Source organism: Myodes glareolus, chromosome 3, assembly GCF_982192425.1.
Source record: "Myodes glareolus chromosome 3, mMyoGla1.1, whole genome shotgun sequence".
In the NCBI taxonomy this organism is placed as follows: Eukaryota; Metazoa; Chordata; class Mammalia; order Rodentia; family Cricetidae; genus Myodes; species Myodes glareolus.
The window spans coordinates 52979867-53000071 of NC_142028.1; the positions used below are offsets into that span (position 1 = coordinate 52979867).

General features: G+C 42.3%; 1 protein-coding gene across 1 annotated transcript in view; it reads left to right on the forward strand.

The window, feature by feature from the left end:
* The window catches only part of Mdfic2 (MyoD family inhibitor domain containing 2), a 113513-nt gene extending 93794 nt beyond the window's left edge, over positions 1 to 19719 (forward strand). Inside the window, exons 3-4 of the mRNA XM_048438361.3 lie at positions 7101 to 7322; positions 16954 to 19719. Of these exons, the coding sequence (XP_048294318.1) occupies positions 7101 to 7322; positions 16954 to 17213 (482 nt within the window). The 3' untranslated portion in view covers positions 17214 to 19719. The remainder of the gene's footprint in view (positions 1 to 7100; positions 7323 to 16953) is intronic.
* The last annotated feature ends 486 nt before the right edge of the window (positions 19720 to 20205 follow it).

Below are 20205 nucleotides of genomic sequence, written 5' to 3' on the forward strand. Positions count from 1 at the left end.
CCAAAGTTAGACTGGCTGAAGCCAAGGCTTTGCCTTATCCAGTCTAGCAGACAACAACCTGTCAAATAATTGCTCACTCCCATTCACCTCAAATGGGTGAGACTTCTACAGGAAGCTTCTGGTCCCTCAGTTCCACAGTCAAAATCAAAAATAGCTTTTTCTTGAAAATGTACCCTCTCTGAATGTCCAGCAGCTTCTGTTAACGTGGGGGAATGAAAGGTGGCATCTTTTATTTTATTTTGTTTATCCTTTATTTATTTTGTTTTGTTCTCTGTAAAATTATTCTGTTTTTCAGTATGAAAATAAGAATGTCATGTGTGTTGGCACACACTCGTAATCTAGGGAGGTTGGGGCTAATAGATTCTAGATGTGAGGCCAGGCTAGGCTACAAGGAGAGACCCTGTCTCAAGTTTTGTGGGTACCCAAAGAAAATGTAAATGTAGAAATACATACATTCCGACTCTAATAATGTTTACCAAGTTTGATTTTGTTCTGTGACTTCTCATATTTTGCTTATCGTATATTTTACTGACCAGGCTGTGGAAAATAGAGTCATATAGTCTAACAAAGGCTCTCAAATTCCAACATTAGTGTGTACATTATGAAATTCTTTATATGCACAAGAAGATAAGTATATTGATATAGTCATATAGTCTAACAATGGCCTCTAAATTCCAACATTAATGTCGACATTATAAAATCCTTCACATGCATGAGAATATATATAAGATTACATAAAAGTATAACATATTTATGCTATATACTTCTTATTGGTTTGTTGGTCAGGTGATAGGTTGGAGACCGGGTTGTGTGTGTGTTCTTTAACATATGTTCTTCTTGCATTGCCTCCCACATTCAGGGTTTATAAGACATGCACCACAGTGCCCAGTTAAATTAACTTTTCTTCTACAGGGTCACTTAGATGAACTACTTTCCCTAACCACAATAATTTGTGAACGGTTTGGTGGCTTATACCTTGAAATGTCACGCGTCTACCTTGATCTGATTTCACCCACAGATAATTACACTACTAAATTCTAAGTGGTAGTTCAAGTCCAAGGGAAAATATAATTCAGTCACAGCTTAAAAAATGGTCCTTGCATCGGAAATGCACACTCTAAGTGTTTTGATCTGGAAATAAAATTAAAACCAGTCTCCCTTAAAGGCTTATTTTAAAATTCTCAGAGAGACTTCAGGAGTTGGTCACTCACATTAAAATGGTAGTAAGGCCCTGCCTGTTTCAAAAGGCAACTTGACAACATACTGAGGAAGTCAATTGAGACTGAGAATTGAAAGTTATTCAGGTAACAGCAAGCCATATTAGCTCTTCTCTGTGTGGAAGGGGGTTGCCTTGCTTTGGGGTCTTTTTCTTTTAATGAATATTATGTTCAGAAGGCAGAGGTTAAAACATTACTTTGATAATAGCATGTATACTTTCTTCAGCCAAGCACGGTGATTCACACCTGAAATCTCAACATCCGGCAAACAGAGGCATACAAATGGTCAGTTCAGCGCCACTCTGAACTACATACAAAGGGAACTCTGTACAAAAAAAATCAAGGACTGTAAATACAGTCCTTAGTGGTAAAACATTTGCTTAGGGTTTGCAAGTTCCTTTGTTAGACCCCAACAAGCGAATTAAGTAGCCACTTAAAGATAATCATCCAGATTGGAAGGTGCAAGTCGTGGTGGGGACTTGAGAGCTATTCTGAAAGAAAAATAAACAAGAACTTCTAAATAATCAATGGAACAATGGGGACCAGACAAAGAATAGTTTTGAGCTAAATATCCGGAACAATGACCATACAAGGAAAAGCAATTTAGCCATGAATTTTCTGGGGTAGGTTGAACTACCTACTTCAATGAAACAAAGGGCTTGGTATAATGGGACATCAAATTGTAAAGATGTGGCTGGTAACATAAATAAAATATCTGAGAGTCAGTTGCAATCTTGAGAGTGTTATTTGTGGTGACCACAGGCATTTAAGGAACTGATACACTCTCATTTTCTCTGGATTCTCCAGCCATGAACACACTACTGGGACAGAAGTTACACTCAGCAAATGCAGCCTGGCTGGGTGGAAACTGGCTGGCAGTGTAGATTTGTAAGTAGGCTCCACAAAACCAACCCCTAAGTTATCAGAGTGGACAAATCCTACCTTAGAAAGAAGGAAAAGGGAAAGAAGGGAAGGAGAGAGGAAGCGAGGGAAGAAGAAAGAGTGGAAGGGAGGGAGGAAGAGAAGGATGAAGGGAGAAAAAGGGAGGAAGGAAGGGTAGGAGAAAGGAGGGAGGGAGGAAAAAGGAGGGAGTAAGAAAGGGAAAAAGGAGGGAAGGAGGGAGGAAAAGTGGAAGGGAGAGAAGGAAAAATGGGGGGAAGGCTGAAGGAAAGAAGAGGGAGGGAGGAGGGAGGGAGGGAGGGAGGGGGATCAAGTCTAAGGAATAAATGCGGATCTGGAAGTAAAAGGAAATGAATAAATGAGACGAGGATGGTAAATCAGAGAAATAAATAGAAAAAAGAAGAGGCAGAGAGAAAAGGCGGGGAGGGGGAGAAGGAAACAGGAAAGACAAAAAGAAAAAAACTGTGAACAAGAACAGACTGAGACTCCAGGCAGGAGGAGATGTAACTCACATCTCTAACAATTTTATTGTAGACTTACAGAATATATGGACACAAAAATTATCAAGTCACATTTAGTGAGCAAAATTGAAACCATTGAAATGTTTCCTTAATAACTTAAAGTAAATAAATGATTAGCTGCTGTCACAATGATTCATCTATTGCATGTGGGTGCTCAATAAATGTTAATTGAATTAAATTAATAACATTTGCTCAGCGGTAATAAAAAATTAATTAACTGTCTGTCTTACTGTTGCTTAGTTTATGCTCACTGGTTCTTGCAATTGCTCCTAACCCAAACAGGAATTTTTCTATTACACTGACTTTCAAGACACACTTTAATTTTTTTTCTAAGAACTTTAGGGAAGCTCCTCTAATTTTTGTCCCAATTTTGGTTTATATTTTTGAGGTGGAAAAAAATTATTTTCTCTGAGTTAATGTCAAGAACTATGTATAACATCCCAAATATAGTTTCCTGGGTTCTTTATTTAATTCTAAAATACCATCCCGTGCGAGGATAGGATGCCACTTTTCCCCACGTTCCTCCTTTTAGCCCCTGCTGCTTTTTAATACTTTGGAGACAATGTCAAATAACACTGTAAAGGAAGGAATCTGGGGGAATTATTGTTAGCATTCAAGCTATAAAAAAATGGAAGCTGTCAGTAACATTCACCCAAAAAAAAAAAAAAATATGTGACTCACTTCAGATGTCAGAATTCTGGGTTGAACAGACCGGGCTTTGAATCGTGTGTGTGTCAGATGATTTTTTAATGAGCATCAGATAGTTCCCACTGGGGGATTAAAAAAATAAAAATATAAACAGAGATATAGAGTTAAAATAACTTTATGAATGGCAGTTTAAATTTTCCATAAAATCCTCCCTGTGCAAACCTGGTGTGCTCCAAATGGTTGCTTAATGTAGCAAACCACTTACATTCAAAATGCTATACTTAAAAAATGCTGTACTTAAAAAAGTTGTCGCAAAATTAAAAAGAGAATCATATACCACTTGGCTGTAAACTGTACTCTCTGCATGTTTTTACATTCCAGTTACCGCTATCCAACTCTTCTTTTTGGTTGTTACCGAATTACTTTGTGCAAAAGCGATTTAAATTACATGCAGTCTGACTGTGCGTGATAATTTGAACTGACTGTTACTGAATTCTGTTAAGCAAAGAGCTGCTGCGGTCTCTATAGTCATCATGGTTTGCTACCAGCTCCTTCCTGAGCTGCCTTTGTATGGACAACACATGGTAGCTGTAGCTGAATAGGCAGTTCCTCAAGTGTGGAAGAAATCAGTCGTACTTCAGCGTCCAGAGAAAGAAGGGCTGTCAAATTGAGTTATTTGCAAGACTGGCTTTAGGGTGTTAATACATCTCAAGTTTTAGGGTAGAGAGGATACTGTTGATGTGGAGTGCAGTCTCATCCACTAAAAGACAGCTACTTGAGGTAGAGGTAAAGGATACACTAGAGACATATATACTATTTATAAAAAACAAAGATAAAAACAAAGATTTGGAGGTCTCTATAGCAGTGGTTCTCAACCTTCCTACTGCTGTGACCCTTTAACAAAGTTCATGTTGTCGTGATCCCCAACCATAAAATTATCTCGTTACTACTTCATAACTATAATGTTGCTACTGTTATGAATCCCAGTGTAAACATCTGATACATGACCCCCAAAGGGGTTGAGATCCACAGGTTAACTTCTGCCCTAGATTGAGCTCAGTTGACTACAGAGAAATATTTGGGCAACTTACCTAAGTAAAGGTTCTAAGCTGCAGTGTTCTCATTCATCTACTGATTTCAACTCTAACTCCAATAATTCACCTACTAATACTAACTGCTACTTTTCTCATGTCATAAAAAAGCCAATAGCTGTGTCTATCTCCTAGACTCTTTCAGCTGGGCATTTTAACAAGGCAAAGTATATAAATAATAACGTAAAGCTTAATGCTTGGTGAATAAGCAGGCACTGATACACACGTGTTTGTGCACAAAGCAATGGTCTTTAACCCGAGAAACATTGTCCCAGGAGAGAAATGTGGTAAGGGGAACAATATTTTTTTTATCATCATAGCTTGGGGAGACAAAGTGCAACTGGTATCTCCTACGTAGAAGATGAGGAGAACACTCATTGGTATGTCCATTGTCTGGCTCAAAATCTGAACACTGCTAAGCAGTTGAAGGCAGTATTTGAATATTCAACTCAGTGGGTAAACAATTGGTTTTTGGAGGCCCTCATTCCCAGAAAGGAGAACAAACCCTCATTTCACCATGACCATCACCACCATCATTGTGCTATTAGCATGGCAAGTGCTTCTTGAGTTAGAGGAAGCCTCGAGTTTGCCAATGCGTGGTGCCAATTCTATTTCCACATTCAGTGTTCAATACTACATTAATTGCTGTCAACAATAGATGTTTTTCCCGAATCCCTACTTCTGCCAATCTTTTTTAGGGTGGATTAAACCACCACCAAGAGATTTAAAGCCAGCAGCATATGGGAAAGGGAATAAAAATTAAACATTGTCAAAAACCAAGGCTGTTTGGAAAATCGGAAGGAAACAAAAATGGCCCAGGATGACTGTGTGTGGCAGACTGTTTGGTCTGGTTCCAGCTCAAGCCTTCAGAGAGAGACCATCTCATGGTGGGTTCTGAGAGCCCTGATTGACAAGTCTGTTGGTTGTTCTTTCTATTTCCTCCTCTCCTCAGAGAAGAACTCCTTAGAATCCCCAGGCTTGTCCGAATGTAGGGATCACCTGGGAAATTCCAGTGAAGTCCCCTAGGGATGACGATGAGCCAATTGGTCTGCTGGGGACAAGGGTATCTGAGCTTTCCAACAGTTCAGAAACTTTACATTTCCCAGCTTACTGGACTCTAGAAGCTTCAGGTAATCACACTCCTCAAAGGTAGGGCCAAGCAGACATTGCTCTCCCAGAAAGGAAAAGGCAGTTTTGAAAGAGGCCATAACTATGGACTTAGGAAGAGAGGATTTCCTACATGGAAGTGGATTGTCTTAGCAAATCATGCCAGCCTCATTCTGGTCCCTTCCTGAGCACTGTTGAGTCAGACCAATCATAGGCTCACTATAGGCATGAGATTCCTAGAACATGTTTTCCCTTTCTCAATAGTGCCACCTGAAGGTGTCCCAAATTCAACCTGGTGGCATGTTTGTGAATGTATTCCGGTGTTTCTTCTTTTTCCATCTCAGGACTTTGCTTCCGGGTGTAGGAATGTTATATACTAAGTTGCCCTCCAGCTTCATCCTCTCTCTGACATAGCAGGGTTGAACCCTCCTTCTCTACACACTCCTATTTGCTAGTGTGGGATGTTTGTGATGGGCACCCTGGATTTTAATGTTCAGTCCACTGTTGGCTTCATAACAAACTCTTTCATTACATAGATGAGTTCATGGGCTTTCTCCACTTTCCCTTTGCCTCTTCAAACTGGAGTCATGACCAAGACATTGCTAGGAGTTCCCCAAACATCCACTGATTATCACACTAATTTCCTACACTAAGATATTACAGTGATATTTCATTGATATTTTAATAAATAAAGCCTGCCTGAAGATTAGAGAGTAAAACAGCCCCACTGGACAGCCTTACAGACCAGGCAGTGGTGACACACACCTTTAATACCAGTAGCCACACTACTTTGTTGTAGAAACTGGGCGGTAGTGGTGCACACCTTTAATCCCAGCCCTAGAGAGGAATATAGAATGGAAGGAGACAGCTCTCAGACACAGTCTCATTCTGAGATTCCTGGAGGCAGGACCACCATTTCAGACTGAGATAGAAATAAGAGCCAGTGGTTGGCTGTTTTGCTTTTCTGACCTTCAGGTTGAACCCCAATAACTGCTCTGGGTTTTTATCAATTGTGCTACAAGGTAAGTTCTCCAGAAGACAACCTTAAAGCCAGAGATGCCAGCACCTGAGTAGGTACCAATAAAATGCCAGTGCCTGGATCAAAACATCCCATTTATAAAAAGACGGTGTGTGTTTCAGAGCTTTTACTGACAGCAAGGATCCACCTTATAGACTGTTCATCTATATATCTATTTCTCCTAAATAGAAGGAACGTGAGGTTTGTAGGAAGAGAAGCAAGAAAAAATGAATAGTGATTTTATTGAGACCATCAGAGAGTATCAGAATCACCTGGCTTCGCGTGTCCATCATACACCACGAGGCTGACACAACACAGTGACCCCTTGCTGATCCATACAAATGAATTCTTTGGTTTGCTCCACCCCCCATCCTAGAAGCTGATAGTAGAAAAATATGGTTCAAAATAATATGAAACAATGTATATAAAAGTTTGTGATTGCACTTTTCATTCAATCTCAAAATAATCTTGCTTAATAATGTTTTGCTCCATTTCGTAGGATTTTATTCTTTCAAAGTATAAAATGTGAATTTTCCTGCAAGTGTCCTTTCGAAGATCAAAGTGAGTTTGTGATGTGTGTTTTCTTTTCTCGTTTTAGATACGCAACTCACCAATGAAAAACATGGAGAAGAGAAGCCTATTAATGCTATCATTATAAATTCAGTCTCTGAATTCAATATCACAGATGGGCCAGTCCAGGAAAGCCCCAGTGAGAAAGACCTGTCAGGATCGAGCACTTCACTCTCCTCCCTCGAAGAATGCCAAACGAAATTTCCCTACCTCCAAACTAATACTTCAGTTCATCAGAGAGATGCTGATGGTATGTTTCGCAGAATACAGCCCATCTCTAAATAAAGCTCCCAACCCCACTCCTTGTAAAATCACTACATATGCTGTTAGAAAGAGAGAAAAAAGTCTTTATGAATATTAAATAGGATGATTTTGATTTGAAGACCCTGCTGAATGACATGTGTCAAGGTCACTTTGTAACTAGGAGGTGCTTGGCAGAGTGTTTGCTCCCAGACCTGGGAATCGGAGGCAGTGTTTTAAATAGCTCAGACCAGAGCAGCATGCTCTGATGGGGCTGGAAAAGCAGTAAAATCAAATAACAATTTCTCTTTTCAGAAATGAGACCATTATGCCCGTGGCTCTAAGAATATGGGGCAAGGGGAGAACAGAATGGAAAAATAATAAAATGCTAGAAACAACAGACACGCGGGAGTGGGGAGATGGCTCACTCGGTAATGTGCTTGCTATTTAAGAATGGGGACCTGAGTTCAATCCCCAGAACCCACATAAACAAGTTTGTAGTGGTGGACCAGTCTTAATCCCACCACTGGGGAGGTGGGAGCAGCCAGATCCTTGGGGGCCCCTCTGGTAAGCCAGCCTAGCCTGCCTGGTGAGTTCTAGGCCAGTGAGACACATTGTCTCAAAAGCCAAGGTAGATATCACTGGAGGAATGACTCCCAAGGTTGACCTCTGACCTCCACACACATGTACAATCTCTACCCCAAATACAAATGAAAAAGATCATATAAAATATCAAGGTATTTATTTACACCCACTGTCTCTGGGCAAGTGTTGACTCTGGTAGCTAAGTCTCTAAGCCTTCTGATCAATGCTACCATAGACCAGCACAACCCATATACCATGTACAACAAAGCCCATTTCAGATTGATTTGGTGCTAAACAATCAGCTCTGTCAAGTTCAAGCTCATGGATCTTCTGCCATAATAAATAAAGTTTAACTCATAATAACTTTGCAATTGTCTCTCCAGGGAACATGAGCCGCTCAAGAGTTCTGTAGTCAAGTCTCTACCTGTGGCTGCGTTAAAAAAAATCCCTGGACTTCTCAGAAATATTGTTTCTTATCTGTACCTTATATTTCATTATTGAAAATGAGAAAAAATTCAAAGTTTGTATAAAAACCCGTTCATTATCACAGTGATCTAACTGCTGCTTCTGAAGTTTATTAATTGGCTGAAAAAGGGCAGGTTTGGGGTTTGCCTTTTTTGTTTTAACATCTCAACCCCAGCCTCTTAGTTCTACACCAGGGTTAGCAACAAGCCACTGGCCAGTGGGGGCTCCAAGGGAATATGTGCCCAAAGCACCTTACTGCAGAAGCTGGCACACAGAAATTCAGCGTCGGCCTTTCTTATGATTGCAGCTTTTGAGAGGAAAGGGAAGCTTGGACCATTGCTGTAGACGTGCTGTCTTATTCAGATGTTGTTATGGATACTTAAAGGTGGAGATGAGAGATGGGGTTGGTTAGGATTTCAGGAAAGAATGCTCATAATGAAGTTGGAAGTACGCAACAGGGAATAGTGAACTGTGGGGAACCGAAGGATTTCTCAGCTAAAGGTCATTACTTCCGAGAGGACAACTGTGTCCGTCAAGTGTTTTTCTCTCCAGCACCCATGTGAAGAAGGCAGCCTAGTGGTGGGTTTCTAAAACCTGCACTGAGGAGGGAGAGGTAAGGGTGTACCTGTGCTCGTCTTCAGCCAATCAAGGCCACTTGATAAGCTCCAAGACAATGCGAGACCTTGTCTCAAGGGAGGTGGGTAATGTTCCTAGGATGACTTCTAAGGTATTTCTTCAGCCTACAGAGAAAGAGGGAGGAAGGATGGAGAGAGAAAGAGAGAGAGAGAGAGAGAGAGAGAGAGAGAGAGTCATTTCTTTCACCTAATTCAAATCAGAGGAAACAATAAGTTTAGGTCTGCTAGATCTGTTTTTTTTTTTCTTTTTTAATTGAAACAGGGTCTCACTGTGTAGCCCTGGATGTTCTGGAACTCATATTATAGACCAGACTGGCTTTAAACTCACAGAAATCCACCTGCCTCTGCCTCCCCAGTGCTAAGATTAAAGTCATGTACCACTCTGCCCGGCTGAGTTGACAGGTCTTGATGTGACCTAAAGCTATGTAGAGAATAAGGATGTCATATGAAACTTCTAAATATTTTAATAGTGATAATGACTTTTATTTACTTTCCGCCACACAAAGCTTCTCCACGTGTCTTTGGGCCAACTTTGATCTGTCAGTTAGGGCTTCCGCCGAGTTTAACTTTGGTCCAGTTGGAAGGAAGGCAGGGAAACAAGCAGGGTTGTCGGAGAGCATCTGACAGCAGAGTGTTTCCATGGGTTTTATGGGGAGGTGGGGATGTTGCTCGTTGTATGCACCAGGGTGATGACCCCAGAATTGGGAACTATCATACACATCCACAAACATAATATCCCCCACAGAGCATGTCCCTCTGTACAGTTGGGCACCCCAAGAGAAGCCCAAGATCAGCTGTCTCCTGTTCTCAGGAAAGGGGAAAATGACCACTTGGTTTAAATGGTGACTGATACCTCAGAGCCTGTGGCAGGAAAATAAGATTTCCCCTGTTCAGATGAACAAAGGGGGTCAAGAAGAGGTGTGAAGGAAGCCCTTTATTACAAGAGGTGACTAAGACCAGTAGGACCTGAAAGCTCGTGTTTTAAGGGGAAGACGTAGGTCATAGGCCACCCTTCCTTGCTCCCTTTGTGGAAAAATAAATCTCCCCAGTGAGGTTAGAGCTTTTGGTGGCTGGGTAAAAAAGGAAGTGAAAGACACATACTAAGACTCACACAACATAATTTAAAAAAAAAAAAAAAACCACTCGTTATCCTAAACAGCAAGGAAATCAACAGTTAAGGCAGCCACTCCTCACTTTAGGGAATTTTTGGTAGTCATTTAAGGGTTCAGAGATTGAGAAGTGGGGTCACTGTTCAAACCGAGATGAATACAGAAATGTCTGTTCCGAGCACAGGAAAAACAGAAAGGCAGCAGAGAAGACTGTGTCCGATTTCATGCAGTCCGTGGTTAATTTATTTTGAAAAGTATAAATGAGTGCATGGGCATGGATGCTTAATTACTAATATCTCTACACATCACCTCCAGTTAGAACAGGGTGGGAAAGGCTCACATAGGCGTATTTTGTACAATGTGTTGCATCCATTAGCAGAGTTCACAGGGTGTGCTCTGATGGGAATTTAAAAGGATCCTCACTGAACCCCGCAGGCTGTTCTCCAGCACTGTGTCAGTAGCTAAGGTTCATCATGTGTGGTCTCTTTCCAGAAGGAAACGGAAAACACACCCAGGGTACCCTGCATGCACCTGCTACAATGTCCATAATCTTCTACTTGCAAAACCATCACGTGGGAAAGGAAGCCAGGGGGGACACATCACCTTGGCTAACAGGCTCTATCCTAGAAATATGCCTAATTGATGTATAATTTGGAATTTCAGACATCTTCTACAGGTGGAGGAAGAAAATCATAAATACGACATACCTGAAAGAATAGTCTTAATTACACCATGGGCTACTGAATAAAATGATTACACTTTCTACACTGTAAATTTCATACAATTAAAATGTAGTGGTGTCACCTTATAAAGTGTTTCAATTTTATAATTATTTCAGTTCATTCGCTCGGAAAAAATCATAAGCACAAATTTACCAAGTATCACCCAAATCTCGTCATTCTACTTCTAAAGGAGTGACGTGGATGTTAGTTGTGCTTGTCTGAGCTTAAATAGATCTTGACATACTTAAGGAGCTGTTCAAATTGATAGCATCGGGGATGAGAGGCTGACTGGAGAAAGGCATTCTGTTACACTTTATTTATTCGCATTCTGCATTACAGACATGTATTTATAAAGAACTTCATGCCAGGGGGTGGAAATCAGTTTTTATGCTTTTGAACCCAGAATCTTCAGGAGTCAGTTGATGCTATTGTGTTGCAAATCTGTCAGTAACAGCACACGGCTATCCTGAGGCCCTGGGCCAGAGGGCCAAGATCAGCTGGGCCTTTTCTCACCCTACTTTGTTCTAAGGGAGTAAAGGGTGAGGTTGTTGTTTCTCTGGGTCACGTCTACAAGAACGACAGTTGGGACACTTTGCTTGATGACTGACAACGAAGCAAGAGGTTGAAGTTAAAAATGTCCTAGGACCCGCAGTTGGCAACAAGGGATGCCCCTGGTCTCCACGCTTCTCACGCAAGGGCATAAAGTTGAGAGGGTAACGCTAAGAAATGGTGATGAGGCTGACCCAGGCACACATGTGGAACATCTTGCCTTTGTTATCATTTCCACTATAATTAAACATGAGCCTTTCTAATGAGACACATTCTCCCTCTTAATTAGCCAATCCCCAGCAGAATGTTTAGCGCCTCGAAGCTGCCTTAATACTTCGGTGCTATTAGCGTGTCGCCACTTAGTGCATTCCAACTTGAAAGTCCCCTAGGGGATAGAAAGGACTCAAGACAACCCTCAGATAGACTTTCCAAGGCTTCTTGCTCACAGCTCAGTACAGCTGTGGCAGCGTGGCCTGCAGGTCTTGGATTATCTCCTACTGCCTTTATTCCAGGTTTAGGAGGAGGGATGGGTATTCTGACAGCAGTGATGAGAGACAAAGGCAGGGTACCAGCTGGTTCAGTAGAGGGGATTTCCTGTGCTAAAGGGTTGCAAAGGTGCAGAGAGAGACAGTTAAAAAGGCTAGTGCAGCAAACAGTTGGGGAACCCTGAAATCCACACCAGAAGAAGGCCCTGTCCACCCTGGACTCTCCAGACCAGCATACTACTGCCCTGAGCTCCTAGAGCCCTAGCATCTAACTGGAACTAGACAGTGACTGTTTTTATTCAGACTCATTAGGAGGGGGGCTGAAGAGAAAGGTGTGGAGAGGAAGAAGGGAACAGAGAGGGGAGAGAGAGAGAGAGCAGCCAACACGAAAGACAATACATAACATGAAGAGTGGGAGTAAGGCAGAAAGACCTTGGCTTTCCTTCCTTCTCCCCAGCTCCTATGCTGTGAATGCCTCCCATTGGCTGAGGCTAGCCAGTAGTCATGGAAATAACTTGGCCACCAACATTGCCAGCCTTGTGAATCAGAAAAGGACCGGGTGCTCCAAATGCTCATACCTGGCAGAAAGCAAGCGGAAGCATGGAAGAGCAGTGCCAGCTCTAGTTCAAAGCTCTGGAAAGTCCTGAGTTCACCTAAAAGCCAGCCCACTTGCCAGGGTTCCTGGATCATGGCACTTGAAGTTCTCTGAGCCTGTGGGCCAGATCTAGAAACAGGGGTGACAGGAGTATTCAATCCAGCATCTACTTGAGGGCTGTCTGAGGTTCATGTGACGCACAGAGGGCTGTAAATTGGCTTTAGGTGAGAGGTAGACACGTGGAATAGGGGAACTCAAAGCACAGACTTCAGATCGGGAAAGAAATGGGGTCCCATCACCCTGCAGCAGGATGCAGGACCTTCAGCAGCATCCTCTCCACTTTGGTCTTTTTAACTTAGACTCATCCACTGATTGATCAGTGAGAGATGGCCGGCTAAGCTCGCCCTGTGGGCAGCACTAAGGAGCAAGCAGTGAGTGTGGTGGCTGTGTGTGTTTGAGCAAGAGGGTCATTGGGAGGGAAGCTGTTTCAAGCAAAGAATTGGAGCGTTTGAGAATGAGTTGGGTGAAGCTGCCACCAAGAGGGTGACAAAAGAAGAGAATTTGTTGGGCCATAGATCCATTTCCAATTCTGGGATTCAACTAGTCTGGTACTAGCACAGTGGATAAGGAATGAGAAACAGCCAGGGGCAAGAGAGGGTGGCAGGAGACTTGTAGGAACTTCTTGCTGAGGCAAGAGTTATGGCTCAGAGGGAGAATAAGTTCTTTTCAGTCAGAAATTCAAGCGTCACAAAGGTTTACAGATTTGAAATCAGCACATGTGGTGGCAGATCATCTTCAGAGGGAGGTTATGGCTGTACATGTACCTGAATAAAGCTGGTGAGGGTACAGCTCTGCAGGTGGTTGAGGATGCCTGTGTGTAATCAAGACTGACTAGTAACTACATCAAGACAGTAGTGACCAACGATGAACCTAGGTTTCTAGTGACTTCATCATGGTGCTGCTAACAACAAACACAAACTGGAAAGGGAATGGGTGTGTGACAGGCAGAAGAGGAAGGTACAAAATAGGAACACCTTAGGAAGCAGTTTATTCGGAAGATCCGCATAAGAGCTGACCCTTGGCACTGGATACATAGTGCACTCTGTTGAACTGGCCAAGAGAAGGGAGATTAATCAGGAGCTATGCCTCTAGATATCATATACTGCAGCCCAGGAAGCTACAAGGAAGGAAAAATATGCTCAATCTGGAGAATGGGAAGTCCTGGACTCTTCCAACAGTTGTGAAATTTCCCCTGAATGAACGGCTTACATGACTTTTGTGCAAGCAAAACTGCCATAGGCAAAGGAGTTCAGCCCGCTGGTGTAGTGGTCTTTAATATGCCTTTCAGGAAAGCATGGTGCACCCTTGAAAGTTCAGAAAAATCTGTCTTCAATTCATTAATGTTACCATGGTTTTTTCTTCAGCAAGAGGCTCTGCCATTTATGACCAAATAAACGGGACAGACTTAAAAACAGGGGTATGTGGTGAGGGTCTATTCTCAAGTGTAAAACAGAAGATGGGAGGAAACATATGTCAATTCAGCCAGAGGATTAAGCCCAAACTCTTTGGGTAAATAAAATCGATGGTGTACACCAGAAGCAGAGGCCTCCAGAGTTTGCCAGCTGGAGGTGACACTGGTAAACGCAGCAGAAGCCAAAGGTCATCTGCCCTCCTGAAAACAGAGCCGTTTTATAAGCAGGCTTTTCATACTCTAGTAAGAATCTCCAACTTTAAACATTATAGTCACCTTGAACCCTTCTCTACACACATCCAGCCCAAACTTTCAGTTTTGTGTATAAAAGGCAGGATTCAATGGGGTCATTTTTGTAGGGTCACAACTTTTAAAAGGGTAAGACTTTTAAGGTCCTAGTGTGAAGAATCATGTATAGAATTTACTTGGAGGGTTTTCTACTGAGAATTACTTCTCTGCCAGGAGCTGATAGAGATAAAGTTGGCGTGGGGGAAATCGAATGAGGCTGTGTGCTACACAACCCTTGACCACCAACACTCACCGTTCAGAAAGGTCTAGGCAGAACAGAGTCTCTAAACTCTTACGAACGTACTCCTGAGCTTTTGTGGGTGGTTTGTGGTGACTTCTGAGAGAAGAGTGAGCTGGCCATATGCCAGAAGCTGGCGCTAAGTGAGTAAAAATACAGCCAGCCTGGCAGGAAGATGAGTGTGTGTGCTGCAGGGGTAGTAGGGAGCGGGCACCTGTACCGTGAATGCTAAGGCATGGAAGCTAAAGTCATTGTAAAGTCGTGGGGTGTGTGTGTGTGTGTGTGTGTGTGTGTGTGTGTGTGTGTGTGTGCGGGTATGCGTGTGTGTGTGTGTGTGTGTTAACCACCACCTTTCTGAGAAGAGAGGAAGGGGGTGTGAGAAGAGCAGCAGGGCAGAAGATTGCTGTGGACCTACACTCAGATTTCACGTTGGAACTTTGAACTGAGCAAGCTTGCATTCTTTAAAATATTTGCTCTTTTTTTTAAGAGCCTACTTCTAAGCTTTCCCTTCCCTTGGAGATCACCTGGTTTGTGGACAATTAGAGAACAAGACCATGCTTGGGAGGTGGATCAGTCTGGAAAGGTCTTGCCAAACACGCATGAGGACCTGCGTGTGGTTTACCAGCGCTTGTATCAAAAGAAAATGCCAGGCTGGGGGAGCATGTGACTGTATTCAAGCCTGGCCTTGAACTTCTGGTTCTCCGGCCTCTGCTCGTCTAGTGCTGAGCTGGAAGTCTATTCTGTAGGCCTATGCAGATGTAATAGGCTAGAGTCCGAAAACCACAAAATTATTAGCATGCTTATTGAAACAATGGATTCTTATGGAACCCAAACTTTATAGACTGGTAAATCCATCTGGAGAAGAAATTTCTCCCAACTCACGCTGGAATGTGACATTCAATCATCAACAGTCTTCAGATTATTTATTAATTGGATTAAATGAATTATTGCCTACTCTTTTACGAAAAAAAAACAATCACATTTTGGAGACTTCTAAAACACACACACACACAAAGTATAATTTTAACAAGAGAACTGCCACATCATTCTAACTAACTCCCTTTATGGAGCAAAAATATATAATAATCTATAACCCATCACAGCTGTTTGGCTAGAATTACCAATTACCTTCCATACTTCAGAGATGCTTTCCAGATTTTTTAGCAAGTCCTCACAGTAAATTTTTAAACCAATTTTCTTAAAGGCAACTGATAAGATTTAAAACCTCTTAGGCAAGAGATGACGAGGTTCTCTACTTAAACAAGCCGAATACGAAATCAAGGCTTTCCATGCCTACAGGAGGATGGAGATGGGAATTAAAATAAAACACAACCCTAAAAGCTGGATTATTTTAAATAGCATTTCAATAAAGTGTGGAACTATACTTTTTTCTCATGTTTGGATATGGGTGTGGTAGAGTTATGGGAGACCATGTCAATCGTATCTTGAAGCCTGGTGACAAGCTGTCAAACATCTGTGGTCTCCCCATGTCCCCGGCTCTAATGGCTTCTGAGCCAGTGCATTTGGGAAAGGCCTGCTGTCATTCAGAGAGTTACAAAGAAAAGTAGCTCACCTGGTGCCTTCCCAGCACCTCACAGGCAAACGAAATCAAGAAGTTCAGGACAAAATGACAGCACACTTTAAGTAACTTGATCAGGCAGAATCAATAGGGAATGCTCAGGAAGCTAACAGCATGATTACTTAAACAGGGAGTGGCGGGATGGGGAGAAGCTGGGCGGGCCAGCTATCCACAACACCCGGCACGACTGGGAGTCAGCTCAGAGGGTGAAGTACTTTCTGAAGAAGCCTAAGACCTGATTCAGATTCCCCGGCCTGAGCAAAAAAAAAAAAAATCAGGCATGGCACTGTACCTGTAACCCTAGACTCAGCAAAAGTCAGAAATATGTGGGTCCCAGAGACGCACTATCTCACCAAAATAGCAACCTCCAGGTTCAGTGAGAGATGCCAGCTCAGAAAATAAGGTGGAGAAACAATCGAGGAAGACATCCCAGTGTCAACCTCTGGCTTCCACCACAACCTGCATAGACAAGCATACATACATGTACAATAACACGGTGACTTTGTAGCCTCCCAGCACGCATTCCCATATCTGTCTATATTTGCCTGACACTCCTATATGTGTTTTCATCCATCTTTATTATAGCTTTTGTACCAAATCACAGTAAATTTATGGTGTGCACAGGCACACCGGTGTGTCTGTATGGATACGTTCGTGTGTGCAGGTGCTGAGATGGAACTCGCATCCTCGTGCTTATGCCGTAACCACTTTACCAACTGGGCTGTCCCAGCTTTCCCATCATATATCCTATTATTTTAATTGTTCATCTATGGTGCTCACTCTGATCAGCCAACGGGTGTATGTAGCATGCAGTCGGAAAGAACAGACGAGGGCAGTTAGCTTAGCAATGGCAGCCCTTCAAACGCTGCTTGTGTTTTCTGAATGATTCACACATACTGATCTTCTCTTTCTTTGAACAGAAGAGTGTGCCTCCCTGATCCTCACCTGTCTCTTTTGCCAATTCTTGGACTGCCTCCTCATGCTCCCTGACACGTGCGAAACCGTGTGCATCAACCTGTGCTGCCCCTCTCACAGATACTACTCCGCCTCCGATGAGAACCATCCTCGCAATGACTGCAACCTGACCTGTGACGTGGACTGCAGCCTCTTTGAATCCTGCCATGAGACCAGTGAGTGCTTGGAGCTGGCCATGGAGATATCAGAAATCTGTTACCGCTAGAGCCAAGGGGAGAGCAGCACGTGGGCGCTCGGTCCTTTTGGCCGCAGTGGGGAATTCTATTACAGTGCATCTGAGAGAAGAGCTCCGTGCGCCCAAATGCAAGGACCGTACATGTTTCTTGGATGCTTGAGGCCATTTTATGCTGCACCTGTCTGGGAAAGCTACTACTGTCAACTCAACGATCTTCTTCCAAATTTCACAACCGCATGGCTCGCTGCAAAATAGGATTCTTGATCACACACATGATGAACAAATTGCAAATACCTTTAAAATGCCATAGGTACAAGATGTTTCTTGACTGTTAAATAGCATGCTACACCACACTGCGCTCTTGACTAGGCAATCTGCATTGTGGTTCCAACTTCATTCATGAATTCAGGACAAATTATGCTTTCTTGTAGGCCTAACACGCATTAGTTATCTTTATGATGGACTCATGCATAAACATTATGCATTATTGGTCATTATTAATAATGTATTGTGTAACATCATTTTGTAATTAAAAATTTATTTATACAGTCTCTTAAAATTCACTTATATGTACAGTTTAGGTAGGAAAGAGAATTAAATGAATCAGAAACCATGTTCCTGCAATTAAAGCAGATGTCTTTGAAACCTCTCCAGTGAATCTTGAATCTGGGAGACTTCAGGAGAGCCCTATAATCCTAGACAATATCATTGTATGTCTGTGGCTGCATCTTAAGAGGTCATGCATATTCCTAATTGGTTACATACAGATGCTTCTTTATTACAATAGTCAAAAATGGGAGCCATGTGCATGTTCTGGGAATATGATCTATGGTAATCACTTCTTTGCTTTTCTCACTCCTGTTTGTCATGTGTAATAAGCAACCGGATATTAAAAGGAAATCAGTTCAATGCTCCTAAACTATCCCAGGTACGGGCACCTAAAACAAATACACCTGCAGGGACTTGCTCAGCTCCCATTTCCCAATGCAGTATTCGTGCTCTGGAAACCCATATTTTATTTTGTGCTAATAAAGTAGCTGATGGTTACATTGGAAGCTTCTTTACCCTTACACTGTTGCAAAAGGCATGATGCACGCTACAAAGTTACTTTCAAATGAAATAAGTCAAAACACATACCTAGTAGGAAAGGCACATCTAGGTTAAAGTAACTTGGGAACGAATCTCTACATTCTATAGAAGAGGGACAGTGGGGGAAATACTTTGTTCATAGGCACGCATGTATGTAGTCCCATGAATGGAACGCAGTATGTTTCATATGACATATTGACAGAGCATAACACAGCAGCAAACAAACAGAGCAGACATCTGAAAGTGGGGCCGAGAGATACTTATGTGGGCTACAGAAAAAAGCACCGTGACAGCCCCCAAAATACTTGTTTGGTTTTTACTCTCTTGTTTCAGGTTTTACTCGCTTGCTTTGGGTAATTTTAGACAAAAAGCAATGTTTGTTTGCATTGTAAACTAGCATTATATTTTCTAATCTATAATAAACAGTCAGACATTAAACAGAATTACTCTTTAAAAACTACTACTGAGCTGCCTTGAGATTGCATTTAACCTCTCTTAGCTTGCTCCTGAAAGTAGGGTATATCCATCGTCAAAGCTGGCTTTTTTTGTGTGTGACTATTATGCTATCCGTGGAGCACAAAGCATGAGAGTATGCCATCCCCAGCCCCAAACACTTCTTTTTCTCTACCCTTCAGAAGGTCAAAGGCACAACTCTCAACTCTATGCATATACTTCACAGATTATTCCAAATAATGTGGAGGGCCATGGTGGTACCGACCTAAAATTCAGCACCTGAGAAATCAAATCAGGTATCGGTAATTCAATGACCCATCAGATACAGAGCAAGTTGGAAGCCAACCCGGGCTACCAGAGAAGTGTCACAAAGCAAGCCCCAAGAACAGGTAGATCCAAGATGACACAGTGAGTTCGTGGCAGTGGCTGGATCCCGACTCAGACTCTAACTCTGTTTCTTTACTCGCTAGTTCTTCACAAACATCATGAGCGTTAAAACACTACCATCCCAATGACAAATAGTGACAACCTGGAACCCTTTCTGCTTCCAACGCTCACCACCCTGGCTCCTCTCCAAGCACCTAGCTCTCGGCTCACATCCTGTTGCTAAGAAAGGACCCATAGGGGTCTCTGGAGCCCCACCCCAACAGTACTTTATGTACCTGGTCTCGTTGCTCAGTCTGTTCCATTCTTGTTCTATGTTTTGTCATCGGTCCCTTATTCTTTCTCAACTACAAACCCTCAATTTATGTAAAGATTGTGCACTTCAAATATGAATTCCATGCTCGTTGTTTAGAGACATGAAAGCCAGCAGTTCTTACTTGACAATGTTGTCAGAACGCTCCAAAATCCTCCCATGGCCTTGCTCTCCACAGTTTGTTAATTTGTTTCTCACTCTGAGAATTCACCATGCTCTATGAGAAAGGGTCATTCATACGAAGTGTGAAATTTCTTTTCTTTACAGCCAATAATAAAATATCATCCTTTCTGCAAACATGAATGGTGATTTCAATTGAATTCTCACACATAAAACATGCACAGCTGGGAAAACATAATTGTAGTGGTAAGCCAGATCAAAGTCAAACATAGTTATTGATTAAACACAAATATCAGGATCTGAGAAGGCACGGGTGTTCTACACCAATAATGAAGGCCTGTGATTACAGATTGAGATAATGCTGCACTTCGAGGTATGCCTTCTTAGGGAATAAAGCATTCTACTTTAAGGAAGCACATTAGAATCAAAGAGATTAGCGAACATACATATGGTCTTTTGTGGAGAACGGAGAAAAGAGAAACCCCCATGCAGGCCTGTAACCATATAGTGACATAGTCTTTGCTTTGCCCCATGGATTTTTATAAAACCATTGCTCTGCTAAAAGCCACCAAAATATGGAAAGCAATAAAGAAAAGAAGTTACATTTAACTTGCTAATGAGCCAAGAGGTCTACAAAATTAATTGCAACGCTGGACAATCAAA